The 21,583-nt window shown below is 31.2% G+C and overlaps 1 protein-coding gene across 1 annotated transcript; it reads right to left on the bottom strand.

The window, feature by feature from the left end:
* Positions 1 to 845: 845 nt before the first annotated feature.
* Positions 846 to 21,378, bottom strand: LOC136987534 (telomere repeats-binding bouquet formation protein 2-like). Its single transcript, XM_067285281.1, has 4 exons — positions 21,138 to 21,378; positions 19,070 to 19,151; positions 10,258 to 10,397; positions 846 to 1,006 (listed from the first exon to the last, which is right to left on the bottom strand). Exons 1-4 carry the CDS (start codon positions 21,217 to 21,219, stop codon positions 939 to 941), a joined length of 372 nt encoding a protein of 123 aa, XP_067141382.1. The 5' UTR covers positions 21,220 to 21,378; the 3' UTR covers positions 846 to 938.
* Positions 21,379 to 21,583: the final 205 nt, after the last annotated feature.

Genomic DNA, 21,583 nt, shown 5'->3' on the forward strand with positions numbered 1-21,583 from the left:
ATTCCTCAATAACTTTTTTAATTGCTTTATGGTTTCCTATGAAAATTTACATGCACTTATCTTTGTGCAAAACAAGGTCTTCCCTAAAACAGATAGTGAAAACGGCCCTCTCCGGCATACAAGCACTTTGTATGCATGTTATTGAAGAATGTTTGGTTTTCCTAGCATCAGAATCTTTGTAGTATAATTATTTTTTTAACAATTATCTATATTTTTACTACTATGATTATAATTTGCTATATTTTTAATATTCGCGATATATTTCACGAGAAAATACCTATTATTACTATTATAATTTCGCAATATTTTTACATATACTATATATATATTTATTAATAATACTGTTATTTAATCTAATTTTAATCATTTAAGAATTTGTTAATTTTGCTGTGAACATTCATGGCATTCTCATTATATTTAAGTTTCCAGATTGTGAGTTTAAATCCCACATCAAACATACATACGTACACGCACACAAATGTTTGTCAGATTTTAATGGGAAATTCTTATACGAGGAGAGCATTCTAGTGACACTAGTATATTAGATTGCTCGTCGTCAAACTAGAATTAGAAACTTTTAAGAATAAACATTTAATTTTTTTAAGATAAGCCCATCAAAAATAGACTTTTATTTACTTTCAAATTCCAGAACTACACTTTGATGGAACTAACTTTTTATTGTAAGCTGCTGACCAATTAAACAATGAAAAAAAAAATATTCTTTTTAATTTTATAATAATAAATTTTCAAATTTTAAAGTTAATTTTATTCAAATGTGCAATTTACTTTATTCTTTATGGAAAAAATGAATATCTGAATGTAAATATTTATGAAAAGTCTTAAGCTTTCAGAATAATTTAAAAAATTTTTATTTTATGCAAATATTTATTTTACAGAGTAAAAATTTTATACATACACATGCACAACAAAAAATTAAATTAACTGAGTTTTATGGTTTGAAATTTTGGATTCTCAAAATCAGGTCCAATATTTTGTCTTTCCATTTCTGAAAAATAAAATGAAATTATAAACAGATAATTTAAACAAAAATATTTTTCATAAATTCAATGTCAGAAACAATAAATAATTCGTAAAAGACTAAAACTTAAAAAGAAATTGAAGTTTTCTTGACATTTTTCAATTAATTTTCAATGAGAGTAAACAAGATATGTAATATTCTGAAAACATAGTTTTATGACATGAATTTATAATATCATAAGTCAAACTTTATTAATACACTAGACCATAATGTATATAAATCATTCAGTACAGACAGTAAGTCAGTGGCTCTGTTGTTTGCATGACCAGTTTCAGTAACCTTGAGAAAATGTGGAGGTTGTTGAAGAGTTTCCCAATAGATAGTACTAGAAATTTTGTGTTGAATAATATTTGAAATAAATAAATATTCAAAATAAATATAAATTAGTAACAACATAAATAAATAAATCGAAAAAAAGCCAAATTTTATATATCAAACAAAAATTGGAAAGGTTCTTTTTTAGTATTTATTTTTTAGTGTGTTATCTCTCTAAGGCAGGGCTTCTTAAACTTTTTTTATTCGTGACTCCATTTATGATTGTGATTTTTTTTGCGACCCCCCTCCCCCCAAAAATATATAAAATAAAGATGTATAAATATTTTGCAATATACATATGAAATACAATGAAAATATACATATATATTGAAGATATATACAAATTTGCAAAAACAATAATGGTGTACTACCACAGTTCACACTTGTGTTACAATGGAACGGACACAACCGAATACGGGCAGTCCTCTACTTACGAACATTCGACTTACGAAATTTCGAAGTTACGAACGAAGCCGACAGATGGCGGGTTAAAGTGCAGTTGGTTATTTTTTATGTATAGTCGAGTTTATTTTTGAAGTTTTACGTTTACAGTACATACATATGTACATTTGTAGTTGTTTTAAATGAGTAATTTTCATAAATAATGTACTGTACATGTGATTGATTTGAATTTATACTTCCCTTTAACAATCTTAATTCAACATTATTCAAGTAGCCTAAACATTACATAATTGTAAAAACAACGTTGTATTTGAGTTTTTGCTCCAAACGTCGTCTTTTCGAGTTACGAACTTTTCGACTTGCGAACGACCGCTACGAACGGATTAAGTTCGTAAGTAGAGGACTTACCGTACACTGAAAAGCAACAACACTACACTAGTTCACACTACAATCAGTGTTGCCGAATCGTTGTCTCGCTGCACCAGAAGTGACACAAAGTGCAACTCACGAAACCTACGACACAAAGCATGCCATTTTCAACATTTTGCATTAAAATCTCTTGACCCCAAGATTTCGCTAAGCGACCCCAAATGGGGTCGCGACCCATAGTTTAAAAGCCCTGCTCTAAGGTATCAATCAATAAGATTTGCTCGAAACATAAAAGATTAAAAATGAAGTTAACCCTTGATTATCATTTAATTAACATGTCATTTTACAAGATTTTGTAACTATTAATTAGTAAACAGAAAATTAGTAATTAAATTTATCTATTACATTAAATATATAGGTTATATAGATAGATACATATCACAGATGGGCAACTTATTTAAATGGCAGGTCAAATGCAGTCTATAAGATACACACAAGACAAAATTTTTAGCTTTCTATGATTTACAGCAATATTTTTAAGATTATTTTAATAATGTATAATAAAACATTGTAAACAGTTTTGTTATTTATTTTAATACTGTGGAACCTCGCTTAACAAGCATAATTTGTTCCAGAGTCTTACTCATGATGCAAAACACTCGTTAAGCGAAACAATTTTTCCCATAGAAATTAACGTAAAATACGAAAAAATGCTCAAATGTTTTATGTATAATGTTTATTCAAAAAAAAATTTGTACAATATACACTGCTAAGGAGTGTGAATCATCATCATTTCTTCTTCTAGTGCGGAATGAACCATCCTAGAATAAGAATTTGATTTGCAGAAAAAATAAAAATCACAGCTAATATGTTTGATAAACACTCCAAACGATATGCCAAATTCTTGGGTTATGTAAAGGCTATAATTAAATATTAGAAATTAATTAATTTGACTAGAGGTAGGCAGTTACGTTTCCATCTCGTATTAAATTTATTAATTATAAATAGTTAAATTTTTAATTCAGACATTTCTAAAATTTAATATGGAATCGGTCATTAAATTTAATGAACCAAGAATTTGGCGTATTGTTTGGCGTGTTTATTACATAATGGGCTATGGTTGTTGATGTTTATAAGTAATATGTGTGAACACAAGTTTGGAAAAATATGTGATCGCAAGCGACCCTAAGATGCTAACGGAAGGAGTGCTAAACACAGACTGATGGAGCATGCCGTATGTGCACGATTCGGGACTTCCCCCCTCCTCAATCACTCATTATGCGAAATATTGCTCGTCAAGTATTTGCTCGTTATGCAAAATACTCATTGTGCGAGGTGCTCGTTAAGTGAGGTTCCACTGTACTTATACATATATACATAAATTATATTTTGAAAGAGATTGTGGGCTGCATTATACATGTGCATTGGCCAGAGTTTCCTGATATTTTCAGGGTTACAAAATTGTGGAAAGTCAGAGAAATGAAAAATTGATCAGGAAAAGTCAGGGAATATAAGAAAAATTAAGTATTTCCAAATGAAATACTATAATCAGTTTTTATTTTATCAGTTTTTATTGCTACATGTCATACTTAATTAAATTTTGATTACTTTTTGGAAAATATATGTCACTTCATTACTTTCTCCCAGAAGTTCAGTTTAGTTTACAACGTTAGACCTATTTCAAATTTACCATATTGAGCCATTACTCTCAGTTCAAGAATTGTGTATAGCAACATAAATATGTTGAGGATGTCATATGATAGGAACAAGTTTGTTGAATTATCCCAATGAATCCAATCTTATCACAAGACATTCTCAATATGTTTGTGTTGCTACACACACAATTCAAGACTAAGGGCCCTACTCTAGCAACTGACCATTTTCATTGTGCTGACAGTTCACGATGTGGCAGTTGCTGTATACTGTGCTCATTTTATTATATGGTAAAATATTTTTTCTTGTTTATTGTTAAGTTTAAATTCACTTTCTAGTAGTTGACAATTCATAATTGTTATTTATAACAACACAAAAAAAATTGAGAGTAATCAAGCTGGAAAAAAGACTCCTACAGTAAGTTTTTGTTAAGGTAGTAGCTATCTCTAAACATTTAAAACTGCATATTAAAAAGTTTAAGTAGAGTCAAACCTGTTTTTATGCGGTCTTTTTTTGTGCGATTTTTTATTTGTGCGGTATAGTTGGCGACTAGTCTCGTGCAATTTGTCACGTCTCACGTTGACTTATTATAGCTAAATAAACTTATTATAGCATAAATGAACTTATTATAGTAATATTATTGCATGAATATACAAAAAATGAAATAATTTATTTTTTAAGTCAACAAAACACCACCTGGACAAAAATATGTAAAACAGACGATAGACCAGACGATGCAGTCAAGTGCTGACATCTGTTGTCAATAAATTCTATTTCGTACGGTTTTGAGTTATTTTCTATGTGAGACTTTTTTTATGCGGTCCCTATTGACCGCATAAAAACAGGTTTGACTGTACTGTTTTAATAATTCTAATATGTTAAAAATATCAAAGATTATTTTTCTTAACATGAAAAACGTTCAAAGTATTATATTACACACATTACATTATACTGTATATTTTGCATGAGAAAAGTTAGCATAATTACCAGCAACTAATTATTTTATAAGTTTCTATTCACCATTGATACCAAATTGGTAATGTTATGATGGTCATAAGAAGAGAGAAGGGAAATTATTAGGCCAGGGATTAAGTAAATACAGGCCTAGCTTGAACATCCTAACACCCACAAAATATTAAAAAACTAGGTTGGGAAGTGAATTAGAAGTTGCATTGTAACTCACCATGTGACGCAACAAGGTGGGTCATACAAGTTAGGATTCAAATTTAATTAAAAGTACTAGGCCTGGACTTTGTGGAAACCAAAAGAAATATATAAATTCAAAACACTTAAGTAAAGAAATCAAGAATAGATATTTATTAGGTTGAACAATAACAACAAATGATTAATTATAACCAAAGTTAGTATAATTTTCAAAAATGCCAACTGGTCAAGTAATAAAAAAACAAGGAGTAAACAAATGAGTCTTATTTCTTATAATAATACAAGCTAAGATTCAATCTCCACCCCAAAAGAAATACTCAACCACGGTAAACATTGCTTCCACTTAATCACTTTTCCTCGACATGTCGCCAACGGTCATCGTTAGGAATTACACCACATGCGGTAGTGGACAATCCGTCTTTTATTCGAAGAGCAGTGCGGAGCTGCACCGAGCTAATTTACATTGGTTCGCATCACAGGACAGCCACAGATACAAAGTTGTATCTGCTTTTTGAATTTTTTTTCACATGAGGGTTTAGGAGTTTGTCCTTAAATAAAAAGACCCCCGAAAAGAAAATAACTAACTAAAAATAATGCCCAAAAACATAAAATAATGTTCGGACACTGACTCCTTACACCATTAGACTACAAGTCAGAAAAATAAGAAATTTAGGGTTGAAAAGTTAGGGAAATGGGTAATGATTTTAATTTGAAAGTCATAATATTATAATGTAGAAAATAATTTTTGAAAAAATTGTGCTTGCAAATGTATTCATTGATACAATATTTTTCTATTCTAAATTTTTTTTTTTTAAATAAAAGTCACAAAGATAAGCAATTCTTTAATTTCCAATATATAGCTAGCACACAGCACAAACAAACTTGGAAAATTTATTCAATTTTGTTTGTAAAATGCATTTTGACTTAATGATCTCTCCATTGTATATAAGCGCACAATAATAAATGTTAATAAAGACTACTTTTCAAGTTTGTTGATGGTCTTTGTTAGTGGTAGCTAGATATTAGGATTTTATGCTTATTAATGCTATTTTATCAGCTCCTATTTATTTGTAGTGTGAGCTTTTCCTTTATTAGAATTCTTATGTAAGTATTTTTTATCTTCAAATCCAAATTGAACATCTTATAATATATTCAATTTGGATTTTCAACAAAAATATAGTTGTAAGAAATTATAAAGAAGAATTAAAAATATTCTTCCTTAAACAAGTAAATGTATTGAATTATTGAAAAAAGGGACTGTTTTAAAGTCTATTGCAAGTAAGAAACTGTATCAAATGATATGGAATTTAACTCAAGAATATACTTTTATCAAAACAAGCCAGCAATTTGCATATTTTATGTTTTTTCCCTATATTTCTTGAATATATAATCATAAAACAGTGATAATTGTTGCATATATCCAAGCTATAAATTATTTTATTGCTTTATTTATTTTGAGATCTAAAATCTAATCTATATACAGAAAATAGTAAAATGATATAATGGATTAAAATTTAAAAAAGAACATGAAAAGCCATTCAAGAGTTTCAATTCAAAATCATCAGCAAGAAGGCTTCAAAAAACTGTAATTGTGAGGTCCAAGGCTGCCAGAGAAACATCTTTGCTAACATCACATTTGCACTTGGCACAGTGCCCACCTTTCATTCATTTTTGAAGCCTTTCTGAGGATGAATCATTTCATTCAAAAACAGCTTGGTTTTCCAATTTCTTAAGATTTTTACTTCATTTTACCATTTATTTATTTGCAAAATAATTTAATACTGAAATAATTATAAAACACAAACCTAAAAATGATTAGTGACATTATATTTACTTGGCATCGTTGGGACAATGCAGTGCCAGGATATCAAATATGCAGCTTATCTGAACAATGGAAGTTTTTGTTTTTGCAATCTATAGACACAATTTTAAATATCTTTGCATGTAAACTGTAAAAATCTTCCTTTTATGATTGTTTACTGTCATTTCACTTTTTTTGGATATTTTACCCTTGATTTGCTTGAAACAAGAACACACTATTTTTATTTTTTGCTTTGCACACTTTTGTAGCATATAAATAGACCTATTCTATCAAAGTACATGAACAGTAATGTATTGTAGCTGCTTCTGTAATAATTATTGATTCCAAGTGTGCTAAATATTTCAGCTTCTCATATCAAACCCATGCACTAATGTCTTTGGAAAAGTCTTTAGAAAAATCATGTACAAGCTAACTGCTTTTACTTAGAACAGCATCATGTCATCTTAGCATTTGCCATCTCTAAAAGGAAACTCAAACCCTTTCCAAGAACTGCATGTTTTGAATACTTTTACATGAAAATCTTAACTCCAGACATACTCAGTGCACTGTAATCCCAATATCAAGCTCAACATGCTAGCTTAACAGGTTTTCCAACATACTAGATGCCAAGTTAACAGAATTTCACAGTATTAATAAATTGAAAAAACTTTTAATTTTAAATGAGTAATGCTTTGAATAAAATTAAGTCATCATTGAACCAGAATAAGATCCAAGAAATCATCAATTTTATCTTTGTTTTATACAAAGTTTGAAGATGATGCTACTGAGATGACTGATATGCCAAAAAATTTATTAAAGGAAACTTAGGGAAACTTTTACACATGTTTATTGAAACTTAACATTAATCTTTCTACTGTAATATTAAATGATCAAGATAAGATTTTTTCTAAAATTTCCTATGATAAAAATTGGCATCTACATGATCACTGGAGTCATAACTAACAATTACACATCTGTGTATACTACAACATTAATGCCAATAAAGTTCATTCACTTTGTTTATTTTCTCAAAATAACAGTCAAAGTAGATTTAAGTTGCAGAATCTGAGGTTATGATAAGTATCACATCACACATGAATGTAAATTAGTGTTCAGCTATCAGACAAGTGAAATAAAAATGCCAAGCATTAATACAATATGTATCATTGAAGTTTAGTTACTCATAGTAAGAAATGGAAAATTCCAGGAGTGCAAATTTCAGAGTGATAACATCAGAGACTGTCAGGAGGATTTAAGTGCTGCTGCTGCTGCAAGAAAGTTGTCAGTGCTACAGTAAAGAATTGGTAGAGGACAAGCTACCAATCAGTAAGTGCATGAATTGGTTGTTCAGAAACACAGCGATAGGGTCGTTCCAGTGTAGTATTGCTTGAAATGTGAAAATGTCCGAGTCTACATTTCGAGGTACAGTAGAGCGTCGAAAATTGGCGTCAATTGGGGACTGGGGTTGTTCCAATTAGTCATTTGTTCCAATTTCCGACTTTGTACGAAAAAATATATTAACCTGTCCGATGTTCAAATTTTTCTCCGTTGCGTGTCGCTTCCTGTTGAATTTTTCTCCGTTGCGTGTCGCTTCGCGTTGAATTTTCATCGATTTTAAGCCTAACGAAAATTTTTATAATAATAATCGAGGCTATCGTATCGTTAAAAATTATTTCTGCATTTTGTACAAACAAAATAAATATATTGAAGAATATAAAAACATGAAAATTATACTTTAGAAATAAATCTAGTATCAAAAACGTTCGATTCAGCACGACACAGTCCGACTGAAAATCGTTCCAATTTCCGGCCATTTCAATTAACAACGCTCTACTGTATTATAAAATACTGAAAGGAGTGGGGGGCAGTTGTCCTGGTAAAGCCACAGACAGAAAGAGAATTCTGACCATTCAGAAACTTTGCTTGTAACCCAATGGACACTTCTTACAAATAAATGGTGGAAAAAAGCAATTTCTGTGATTGTTTGGGGCTGTAAAGCAGCATACACAGTAGGCAGCACACAGTGTTTTTACTAAAACAATAATAGCAGATTGGAACACATAGTTACATGTGTGTTCTAATCTATAATGAAATTATAATCTGATGTCTTGAGTAAAAGAATTAAAGTGTTATCAATACCCAACTCGTACCACCTTATATAAGCAGCCTTGTTTAAAAGAATCTAACTAACGTTTTCGATCGTGTTTAACGACCTTCTTCAGGTTAGAACATCGAAAAAATCGAACATAAGAACGTTTAGCAGTAACGACCGCTCGTTTGGAACGTTTTAAGAAGAACATTTAAATAGGATGGCATGCGCCATCTCTACGTCGATGAGTATTTAAATGTTCTTCTATTTAAATGTTCTTCTTAAAACGTTCCAAACGAGCGGTCGTTACTGCTAAACGTTCTTATGTTCGATTTTTTTGATGTTCTAACCTGAAGAAGGTCGTTAAACACGATTGAAAACATTAGTTAGATTCTTTTAAACAAGGCTGCTTATATAAGGTGGTACGAGTTGGGTATTGATAAGTCACGCAGGCAAAGATGAGCTAGTTAAAGTGTTATTTTAAAACTTCGTAGTCTTTCCAGGTATATTTGATAAAACTGTATCATTTAATATCACGGAAAAATATGGTGTGAAAGAGAACGTAATACAAAAGGTGAACAAGTCTGCCTTACATTGGTTTGGCCATGTTGAGAGAATGAATGAGGAAGAAATTACTGAGGTATAGTTAGAAAGCATAGATGGGAAGCAAAATGGGGCAACCAAGGAAATCCTGGTTGGAGCAATTGGATAAGCATTTAAGTGTAAAAGTTTATGAACATAAGGAATTTATAATAGAATGTCAAACTGTGGATCAATATTCTATATTTCTCTTTTCTCTTTTCACCCTGTGAGCACTAAGAGGATTTTTTTCAGACCTATCATGGGTTCAGCTAAGCCCACAATATAGGCAACTGGGTTGTGAGAAATGGGATCTAATATATCCAGGACAGAATGCCCATGAAAAATTCCTGTGATTTGTCGTCTGGATTTTGAATATTACTATTATATCAGCAGTCACTAAATATAAACTACTATTATCATTCTGGGGACCTCCCAGAACAGTAGGCTGACTGCTGATAATAATAGTAATATTAGAGTAAGCTATTTATCAATAGTTTAGAAGAAACTTGCTTACAATATTTTTATCAAGCTGGAAGGTACAACTATTATACTGCTTTTATATACTGCTGGAAGGTATAACTAAGTTGACTTGCATGTAATATATACAAAAGTTTAATACTGCATCATCCATTATATTACAGTAATAAATTCATAAACATGGATAAAGTTAATAAGTTTATATCTAATGTTGTGTATATATAAACATATTTTAATAGAGTATTAATAAATGGATAATATTAAATTTATAAACTCTTGATAGTGATTATAAAATTAATTCTTTACATTTACTGTATACAATTTTTTGATGTAAATTTTACTTTAATGATTAGAAATATTTCTTACCATCTGCTGCTTCTACACTTGGCAATATATAATAACAAAGATTAACTTTTAACATATTGTTTTCAGAAATGCAAGCATCAATATAGGCAGGATGAAATACTGTTAACTCTTCATCTTTATAATTATAGAGTTCATATATCCTAAAAAATTTGAAAAATTATTTTAAAATAATTTTCATTCAATCAAAATACAATTATCAATAATTACTCCAAGATTGTACTCCAATAATTATCAATAATCTAATTATTATTGGAGTAATTATTGATAATTATTGGAGTACAATCATTAGATCTGCCTACCTATTATCTAAAGTTATGTATGAATTAATATGTAATTAATCCAATTCTAATCCAGTAATTTTCAAAAAATTGTTGATAAAGGTTTAATAATGGATAGATATATTATATAGAAAAATTTAAACTAAGCTGTATGCATACTGAACTTATATTATTCAATAGCAAAATAATGTAACTAAATTATGTTTCTGGAAGACAAAGATAAAAATTACATTCATTCAAGTGATTTTTAATGTATGTACAGTAATACCCCGAACTTATGCGATAGGTGGGACCGAGCGATAACCGCGTAAGTCAAATTTGTGTAAGTCGGGATATAATTTTGCATATAAATACTGTACATACAAATTATTTTTAATTGGGGCCGGAGACTAAAGAAAACAATAATTTAGAAAAAAATGTTTAATAAAATTTTAGATAATACATATGTATAACAAATTATATTATTAAAATCGTAAACCGAAGTTATTTTGATGGAGTTATATGTAGATGGCTTCATAAAATCAAACAAATTCGTCTGACGGCTCAAAGATTTTTTTCTCCCGCAAAAGTTCCTCGTAGCATGCTAATAATATTTTTATTTCTCGTTTTGTAGAAGAAATATGCTCTTTGTTGGAGTCTATTTTCTAAAATTTGTAACCCCTTTTCAATTGAACTGAGGCCTTCTGTCAAGTTTTCACAGCGTCAAGAATTTTTTCTTTACCTTTTATAATTGTTCTGACCGTCGATTCCGATAGATCAAACTCCTTTGTCAATTCACAAATTTTCATTTTTGTATCGAAGTCTTTAATAATGTTAACTTTATATTCCAAAGATAAAGTTTTTCTTTTCTTGTTTGATGCAGAAGAATCAGTTCTACTTTGTTTGGATGACTTAGTAGTGTCTCTCAAGGCTCCGTAGATATAACAAACACAGAAATAAGTAACACAAAATAAATTGTAGCTATTCGTCGATTCCGCGCGACATGTCCAAACATGTAAGCTGAACAATAGTATGGGGGGGAGTAATCGAGAGTTGCGTGGCGCTCAAACAAAAGACAAATCAACGAGATTTGAAAATCGCATAACTCCGGGTTCGCGTAAGTCGAGGTATTACTGTACCGTACATCTTCCAAGAGAGTATTTGAGTAGATACAATGTATCTTTTTTGAGAAAAAAGTAACTTACTCAAAATACATATTTGAATAGTTTTTGTGACAATAAGCAACATTTTAGCATAAGCATAGTAATGCTGTTTAATAAACACAGAACAACAGTCTTGTAACAGAATAAAATTAAAATACAGAAATGTTTTTTATAAACACTTAGTTATATGTTTAAGCATTAATTTAATGGCATAATTTGATTCCAACTTGAAATGAAAACATTGGAGAATATTTTACTTCCAAAGTATCAAGAATTTATTTTATTCATTTAGCACAGAGATAACTATTTAATGAACAAACATAAATTAAATATTTGATTATAATTATTTGCTTTTTGTCCTATATTGTAAAAAATCTTCTTAATAACTAAATGTAATTTGCAATAAATTTCAAGGACTTATCACACCATTGTTTCCAACTGGAAAGCTCACTGATATTTTTATTAACCAATACATATGTTTCAGACCATAACCCTTCCTCGGTTGGTTATAATTCAAGTATTTTTGTATTTGCCAATTTGTATTTGACATTAAATTTTAATTCACAATTCATATCCTTCTAATCTCTCTGACATGTAAATATTTATCATTGATAGATATTTACATGTCAGAGAGACTAGAAGGATACCAATTAATTTTTTTTACCTTTATGAATTTATATATTATTTTAAAAACCAAAGAAATAAGCAAATTTTAATTTTTCATTCAAAGAAAGAACACTATATGAGATGGCACTGCCAAAAAGAAAATATCCCACAATATTAGTCATTGATATAGTCTTTAATCTGTGTAGTCAACCTCACACCATGTACAGGTACTTCCCACCTTCAATTTTTATAGTGTTCCAGGTTGAAGTTCAAAAACTTTATGTTAACTTTATTTGAAACCAAATTTACCTTTTCTGAAAATAATTTACTTCTGAAATTGAACTGATAAGGTATAATGCAAGAAAAGAAAATGCTTCTATCAATACATTCTTCAACTCTTGTTGTCTGATTTTCTCCTTGAAAAAGCCATAGGTGCTTGGACAAACTTCCCAAACAGATTGATTGGTTAAGGATCCAAAGTATCCCCAGCACCTCTTCCATAGCCACCAGAGTCCTGACCTTACAATCCCAAATAATACCTTATGTATTCATCAGGGACAAAGTCAGTTAACAGCCCTACCAGATAACAGAAGTGTTGAAGAATTCGTGATAGGAACATTTTTCCTTCTCATAGATTATTTCTGCTAAACATTTTGGCAAACTTAGCACTGTATCAGACTGCCATGATTACAAACAAGCTCATACTGATGTTCTGATTCTCCTTTATAAGGAAAAAAAACAGGAACAACATGACTTCTCAGACACCTTGTATATACTGTGTATATATATTTCTGATAAATTAAAGATTTATCAGAAATATATATTTAAGGGACAATTTTTGCATATTAATAAAAATTAAGACAAAATCTAGCAAAATGATTCATTTTTTCTTTCCTTTCAGTCTGAGGAACTTTTCTACAACAGCATATTGTAAAACATATTATGTAATAGAATTGTCTGATATATTAATGTGCCAATCAACAAGATAGAATAACAGAGTGCTAAACCGGTTACTACAGCTGAGGTGAATTGAAATGTGGCAGCCATGACAGTTGAAGTTTTAAGTTAATGATAACTGAAGATATTTTGCAATTTAGATAAAATCAATAAAGTTGTTTTTTTACATATACAATATATCAAAATATATTGTGTAAAATTTATCATAATTCTATTATATTATTTCATAAAATTACAATTTTTTTTAGCAAAATTTTCTGCATTTTTAGAAAAATTTTACAAATGAAAAATTATAATAATTTTATTAAATAAAAATTAATTTTAATATACTGTACACATATCGACATTACATTACATATTAAGCAAAAAGTTTTACAGGTGCAATGCAAAATATATTACACATACTGTATATCATATTTAAAAAATAATGATGTGTATCACTGTTCTTTAAATATAATAATTTTTGTAAACATTTGTCTTACTTGTGCACCTCTAATCTTAATACTTTACATTTGACACACACAGTTAATATGAATTATAAAAAATTGTTTCAATAATGCTTTCACAAGAAGTGAATAATGAGAATCTTTACTAAATTCAGTTGCAGTGAAAAGATGCTCACTCTTACAAAAGATGGTAATAGTTGAAATTAAATCCATTGTATTATATTGCAACTTCATAATCCAATTTTTTTCCTGGTTTTATTCCTACTGGAAAGGTTCCTCTGAAAACTTTTTCAGCACAGCAACAAAACATAATTTTATGACATCATCTGAGTGAATATATAGACCATCTTTTATAAATATTGTATTAAGCTATCCTTTGTTAAACTTGTTTTATTTCCAAACAAAAGCGTCATGCAGCAAAAACATTTAGCTGTTTTACAATATTTCCAGCAATATATTTTATTACTTTTTCAGAATAGTGTGTTAGTGGTTCATATTTTGGACTGTAAGAATGATCAAATTTTAAAATATTTTGCAGATTATTTATTGTATCTTTATTACTATGTAAATCTTGCTTTTCTAAATATTTTTGATTAGAAATGATTACGGAAGGATATCTGTACAGTTCAATTGACTATTAGCTTTTGGAGATGGAGAAACTCTAGCTAACACTTCCTATATGCTGATCTAAACTGCAATGTTGTGGGATTGTTGTTGTTACAACCTCTATTTCTAATTGCCAAAAAAAAAAAAAAAAAAAAAAAAACTCAATGTAATCTTGGCTGAATTTTTATGAGAAGATAATTTAATAATGGCTTTTCACTCCAGACATATTGATTTGCTATTTGTTCTATATTTTTTAAATCAATTATTAGTCCAATTATTGGAATCTTCCTTCTTCCTTTAAGAAGTGGACAGTTTTTACAATCATTCCATTTACTGAAATAATCAATTCCTTTATTATTTTCAAACATTGGTTTTTGTTTCTGTTTGTAACTGGACTCTTTGTGCATCTCTCCATTGGGTGACAAGAATTAAGCAGGTCAAATATATCATTTACTTTCAATGTGAATTCAGCAGTTGCATGAACATTATTAAAACCTTCTATGCAATTTTCTTTACAAAACATAACAGCATTACTTACAGATCTATTTAATGTCTGTGCTGCTATATTTATCTTCATTTTTTGTCTCCATCATTCAATATGATATGATTTTCATCTATTTGAGACACGAAGACCTTCTTTATTCTAAGTTATACGACTGAATAAAATATTGCCATTTAATAATTCTGTCATCATTCTCAGTATCTTTAGATCTTTAAAGATCAGCCAAAAGATTGCTCGTTAATTTCAACATATGATATTCATTACCTACATTACTAAAAAGCTGATGTTTTAATAGATCACGAAGCAGTCCATTAAAGTTATTTTCTATTATTATAGCATCAGATTTAGAAAGCATTTCTCCAAGTCTTTGAATAATGTTTTTTGAATTGACTATCTTATTTGAATTTCTTTTATTAGACTGTCTGCTATATTTAAGTTTCTTTTGTAGCTGTTCACATTTCTGTCTTGTTAAAATTAACATTTCACACACCTTATTTGGAGATGGCAAACCTTGTGTGTAATCATGAGAGACTGATACTTCATATTCTATCTTTGCAATTTTTTCTTTACAGACTTTTGAAAAAGGGTCTTTAGATGTTCATTTTTTTCTCAACATTTTATTGCAGGGATTTTTTGAAGATATGGAGGAAATGAAAAAATTGTAGGAACAGAATTTGATTGTAAATATCTTCTATCATTATTATAACTGAAGCGTGCTTCTTCAAAATGAGATGAACAAAGTCTACTATTATTGTTTGGTTTCCAATGATGGCATCACATTAATATAAGCCATTTCTTAAGAAGAGATTCATCAATGAGTGGAAACCTGACAAAGAAAAAGTTTTATTTTAAATTTCACTATCACAAGAATGGAATCTGATTTACTTATCACTGTTATTAACCACTCTAAAATTCATAATTTGATATGTATAAGGCTTCTATCTAAAACATTTCTAATTATTTAAATTTTTATAAATTAGACAGGGTTTCAAAGTAAGTTCGAAACTTTTCATTTACTTTTATTAAATTAATTTTTAAACATTTTATTAGACATAGAAAAGTATAGTGTGAGCAAAATTAATAATTATAACTTACTTGTGAAATGAAATTCCCAAACCTTTCTTGTACCTGCTGGTACAATTGATAGCAGCACACAAAAATGTGGCATAATTATTTCTTATAGTATGCTTTGCTTTCAACCCCCTGAAACTGTCATGGCTTCCTTCTCTTCAATTGGCTTCAAAAAGTGGTGCTATAATCACTGCTACTGACACTCTATGTTAGTCTATCTCGTTGGTGCCAATCAACATTATAATGTAATCAAGGAATTCGTCAACTTAATTACATCTTGTTCTCTGTTTAATTACATTCCAGAATATCAGTCATAAAAAGAAAACAACACCTTTCTTTCAAAAATTCCAGCAACAAACTTTAATCATATAAAAATGTTTTCAACTGATTTCATCAGTCTTCTTCAGTTACCCGAACAAAAAATAAAAAGTCTAATCCAGCAACTTCAACCTTTAAATTTCCGGTACAAACGACGAAAATTAACAGAAAAAACTAACGTTTTCGAATCTCCATCGAGATCTTCTTCAGGTTCGTTAATGGAATGTCATGAGAATAGAACTCTTTTGAAGTTCAAAAATCGAACATCTCCAGCGTGCGATGACGATGCAAAACATAATGTACTGGAACTCACACACCTAATGTGCTACAATTCGCTGTTTAGGTTCGGCAATATCACATATCTACAAAAAAGGGGGGTACCCATGGGAAGCCCAATTTCGGGCGACCTATGTGAGTTGGTTATACGGCAATTAGAGAGGGATGTCGTTCCCATGTTTACACCTGACATTATTTTGTACCGTAGGTACGTGGATGACGTGATTATTATATGGAAGGGCGAGCCAAAGGTCGATGATTTTTTGCACATCGTAAATAACAACCCGTTTGGTCTAACGCTCAAGCTTGATCAAATATCGGACACCAGAGTGCATTTTTTAGACGTCTCCATTCAGCTCGATATAAACAATATTGAAACGCGGGTGTACTACAAACCCGGCTACCTACCTATGTACATACCCGCTAGGTCGGAGGATCCGTACCCTTATAAAATTGCGGCGTTCAGGGCATTAGTAAATAGGGCATTCACCCATAATACTAAAAGGGAAGACACGATCGCAGAGCTAAAACACATTGAAGACATTGCCACTAGCCATGGATACAAAAGTAGCCTTATCCGCAATTTAGCTCGTAAGTGTTGTAATATAAACACAGCGCATCACACCTCCGCAGGGCGAAGTGATCCTAACTCGAGCCCCGACCAGCACACGGTTGTACTATACAACAAAGACCTCCATTCCTTGTACAGGGAAATAGCGCTAAGGAAGGGCACCAAGTTAGCGTACACGAGAACGCCATCTATCTATTCGCTTCTCAGAAACGCCAAGGACAAACCGAGCATTTTAAGGGCACCGGGCGTTTATAGTATCCCGTTAAGAGACCACAGATTCCAAAGGGACCTAGTATATATTGGTTCTACCAAGAGATCCCTCCAAAAAAGGGTTTCTGAACATAAGAATGACGTTGCCAAAAAAAGGCACACCACCGCCCTGTCGACGTATGCCACGGACCCCGATGTAAAAGCGGACTTCGATAACGCCATCCTCATTAAGAAGTCGTTCAAAACGGACCACATTAGGGCATTGGAGACCCTGGAGATTTACAGAGCTACCAAATCGGGGAAATGCATTAATTACAAAGACAGCAACGTTTTATCGTACGCGTGGCGATACATCTCGGAGGTCAATCCACGATGGTAGACATGGTTTTATTTCCTGCATTGATATTTTGCGACGTTACGTTAGTAGACTCAGGTCTATTATATCAATCTTATGTTTTGCATCGTCATCGCACGCTGGAGATGTTCGATTTTTGAACTTCAAAAGAGTTCTATTCTCATGACATTCCATTAACGAACCTGAAGAAGATCTCGATGGAGATTCGTTAGTTTTTTCTGTTAATTTTCGTCATTTGTACCGGAAATTTAAAGGTTGAAGTTGCTGGATTAGACTATATATGTACCGGTAGTCACGAGTGAAGTTTGTTTTCAAAAAATAAAAAGAACGAACTAATAATTCAAATTTACAAAATCACGAGAACGGAAAGAATTTTTGCGATTGCGCAGACTATGCAAAAAATGATATACCGAAAAATGGTAATAAAATGCAGATTCTCGACAAACTATATATAATATCCCATTCTTACGTCATCCAATGAACGATTTCCAGGCAGATGACAGCCCATCCGCGTCTCTGTGGTTGATGCAATGGGACGTTAATTGTGCCCTATATATTTCTAATTTCTCGTGTGTCTAACGGCCTGTTTAGACCTAGTGGCTTTTATGATGGAAACACTATCCCAGTGTACTGTGATCCCCTGTTGCTTAGCAAATGCTGCTAGGACTGTGCTGTCAACGGTCCTATTAACAGATTGCTTATGTTCCTTTAATCTCTGTTGTAAACTACGCAAGGTGGCCCCAATGTACACCAGATCGAACTTAAAACGTTGGTCCCCGATTGGAATCGAGTACACTCCCGTTAGTTCATTTGGTTTCTCTTTCCTCTTATCATTCCTTAATAGACGGTATACCGTCGGGTTGCGTCTATATACTATGCGTAGGTTCCTTTCCTTGGTCACCTTCCTAACAATCTTGTTAATAAACGGAATATAGTCCATGACCACTGTTTTTCGCTGTTCAGTTCTGTGTGCTTGTTGTTTACATCTCTGCATACTCGTAATTAGCTGGTTTACGACCTTTCCGATAACCAAACTGTGTTGCTATGCTTCTTACGTACTCCAACTCCTTGTATGTGTCGCAAATATTTGAGCAATGTGTGTAAGCTCGTTTTACCCATGCTCGCAAAGCCGCTAACTTAAATTGGTCAGGAGTGTCTGGGTTTGAAAAAAAGGTGTTGTTTTCTTTTTATTATACCAGTTCCAGTAAGTTCGTTATTTTTATCAGTCATAAATTTTTACATTCTTCTACTTGTTATTCCGTTTACACCAAATTAGTAAAATTATATATCTGACTAATCTGAACTGTCCAGATTTCATTAAAATGCTTAGAATAATATTTATTGCATTACTATTCAGATTAAAAGTCTTAAATGTTTTAGTTATAACACACAAAAAAATATTAAGATTATTAATGTTCTTAACCCTATAATTACTGAAAAATTTTTAAAACTAATGAATAAATTACATATTTACCAATCTGTATCATCACAATTAGCATTTTCACTGAACAAGAAATCAGCTGAATATACATCAGTTATCTTTCCTCCATATGATGCTAGAGGGGAAAAAATATTGCTTTCAATCAAAACTTGAAATTATAAGTAAAGTATGTTTTAAAATTATATTCTCAATTATACTCAAGTTTATTTCTTTTAACAAAGCGGAAATCCTCTATTTAAAAACAAACAAGTTTTCCTAGTTAAAATCATCCATGTAATCTATATTGAAACCATCCAGTTAAAGAAAACTGCACTTTGAATGTTTCTCCAAAGTTTATAGAACATTCCTCTTCAGTTTCTCCAGTGTATTAAAACTTTTTACATAAACAATTAAAACACTCACTTTTAAAATCACAAACATCCATGTCGTCGACAGATTAATCGTCATAATCAGTATATCTTTTTATTTGCCCAAGAAGCACTTCTTTGATAAATGAACTCGAGTATAATCAAGAGCATAATTTTAATTATAAATAAGAAAATAACTTCTAACTTGTTGCAGCAATGTTTTATTGGCATGAAAATCTTGAAATTCAAATGGCTCAGAAGTGTTTATATTTCAAGATTTTAATATTAAGATAACAGTTTTTTATAAGATGTATTAAATTTTTAATAATTGTAAGCATTTTTAAAAAAACTTTCTTCAAAACATCCACGTTTGTAGGTTTTCAAGATGAGGTACAAAAGTTGTTTGCTATTTCTTTCTTCAAGAAAACAGTATTATAGGATACTATAGACTATAAAAAAATAAAGTATTCAATGAAAAAGTAAAAATAGATATGCTAATAAAACAGGTTAATGGGGAATGCCAGTCATAACTTTAATTTGATGCACGATACCGTGATCCGCATCCCTCCACTAAGACTATTGTGTTTAACTATTTAGCCCACTATGCCAACTTCGAGTACACCACTTAACCATTCATGGAGTACTTTAGGTTATATAGTTTTATGGGGGTGTAGGGCTCAGCCCAACCTGGGTGCCAAGGTGTGAGCAATAGCGAGCACCAAAGTCCATGACTACATGTGGAACTTTGATCAAGCTTCACCATCACTCGTGGATACAGAGTATGGAGAATATGCAGTATACCAACCATGTTAAAAACCAACCTTTGGAGGCAAATATCTCGCAAAGAGTTGCATGTACAAGTATGTTTCCTTTTACTTTTTAGCTTGTATTGGAGGTGTAAACAATTCTGGAACCTCTCATTCAGATCTTGAATCTTACCCATCGCTGTACAGTACACTACATATCAACTGGCTTCCTGTTAACAGAAAAGTATGCTAAAATGTATTGTGGTGTTCGTCGCGAAGAGTACGTAAGCCGGCAAATGAAAAATGTAGCAATAACTAGGCAACAGTAAAGCCAAAGTATTTTATTTCACTTATTGAACAGGTTCTTTCAGATCCCAACGCTACAATCACTTCCTTACAGCAAGGTTTTAAACAATGGTCCAGCATACAAAAAAATCCACTGTTTGCGACAATATGCAAAGACCGGAAATTATAACTAATGCTTACGTACTAACTTAAAACTAAGGAAAAGTAAGAATAGTGGAAGGAAAGCAATAGTATGAGAGAAAGAGTGAAATACCCAGAGTTTTCTGTTGCTTTCACAATCTCAGGTGGGATACCACGTCGAACGTCTTATTGGGAAGTTCTCCGCCGTCCTCTTTCTGAAAAGTCTAGCACTTAGTTGATATCTTTCCTCGACGTTACAATCACTATCTTTTGTCCGTTATCGAACTCTCATAGTCTCCAGTCATTCTTACTTGTGATCTGGAACACTACCTTTCTATGTCTGCTCTCAAGAGCTCAACCCAGAATGTCCTCTCTCGTTTCATCGGCCCCAGGGTCTTTTTCTCACATTTGTTCTTGTGGTTCCCCAAATTGGTAATCCCGCCCAAGGGAAAAGGGTTAGAAAGAAGAAACAAAAGACAAAGAAAAACTAAAACTAAACTTAAATTAATATTTACAATAAATATGGCATACAGCCACATTATCAGTATTCATAATAGCATCAATTAATTTTAATAAACTTACTCCACTTATTAATTCTGTTAGGTTGCGTAGACTTAGAAAACCACGCGGTCTTTCCATCAAATAAACTGTTACGTTCATTCATTACGTTGTTATATTACGTGACCGGCACGGTTTGACTATTTAAAAAACATCTCCGTTATTATTATACACTGTTACCAATTAGCTCGGATTTTCTGTAGGATATCTGTTGCTATTGTACTTATTTGTAAACACACTACCACATGCAAAAATTGAAAATGAATTAGTTGCTCTCTGGACTTAGTGTTGCCACCCGTCCGGTTTTTAACTCATTGTCCGAGATTTCGTAGAAATTGTGAAATTATGATAAAACAAAGTACTAGCAAATATTTTTAAATATTTACTTTATTTTTAACAGTGAAAGACTTCACAGTTTCACCGAAACTTAATTCGCCATCTTACGCCGACGTATGTCGTAACCTGTCGAT

The sequence above is a fragment of the Centruroides vittatus genome, unplaced genomic scaffold (genome assembly GCF_030686945.1).
Source record: "Centruroides vittatus isolate TY-2023 unplaced genomic scaffold, ASM3068694v2 scaffold_2520, whole genome shotgun sequence".
Classification (NCBI taxonomy): Eukaryota; Metazoa; Arthropoda; class Arachnida; order Scorpiones; family Buthidae; genus Centruroides; species Centruroides vittatus.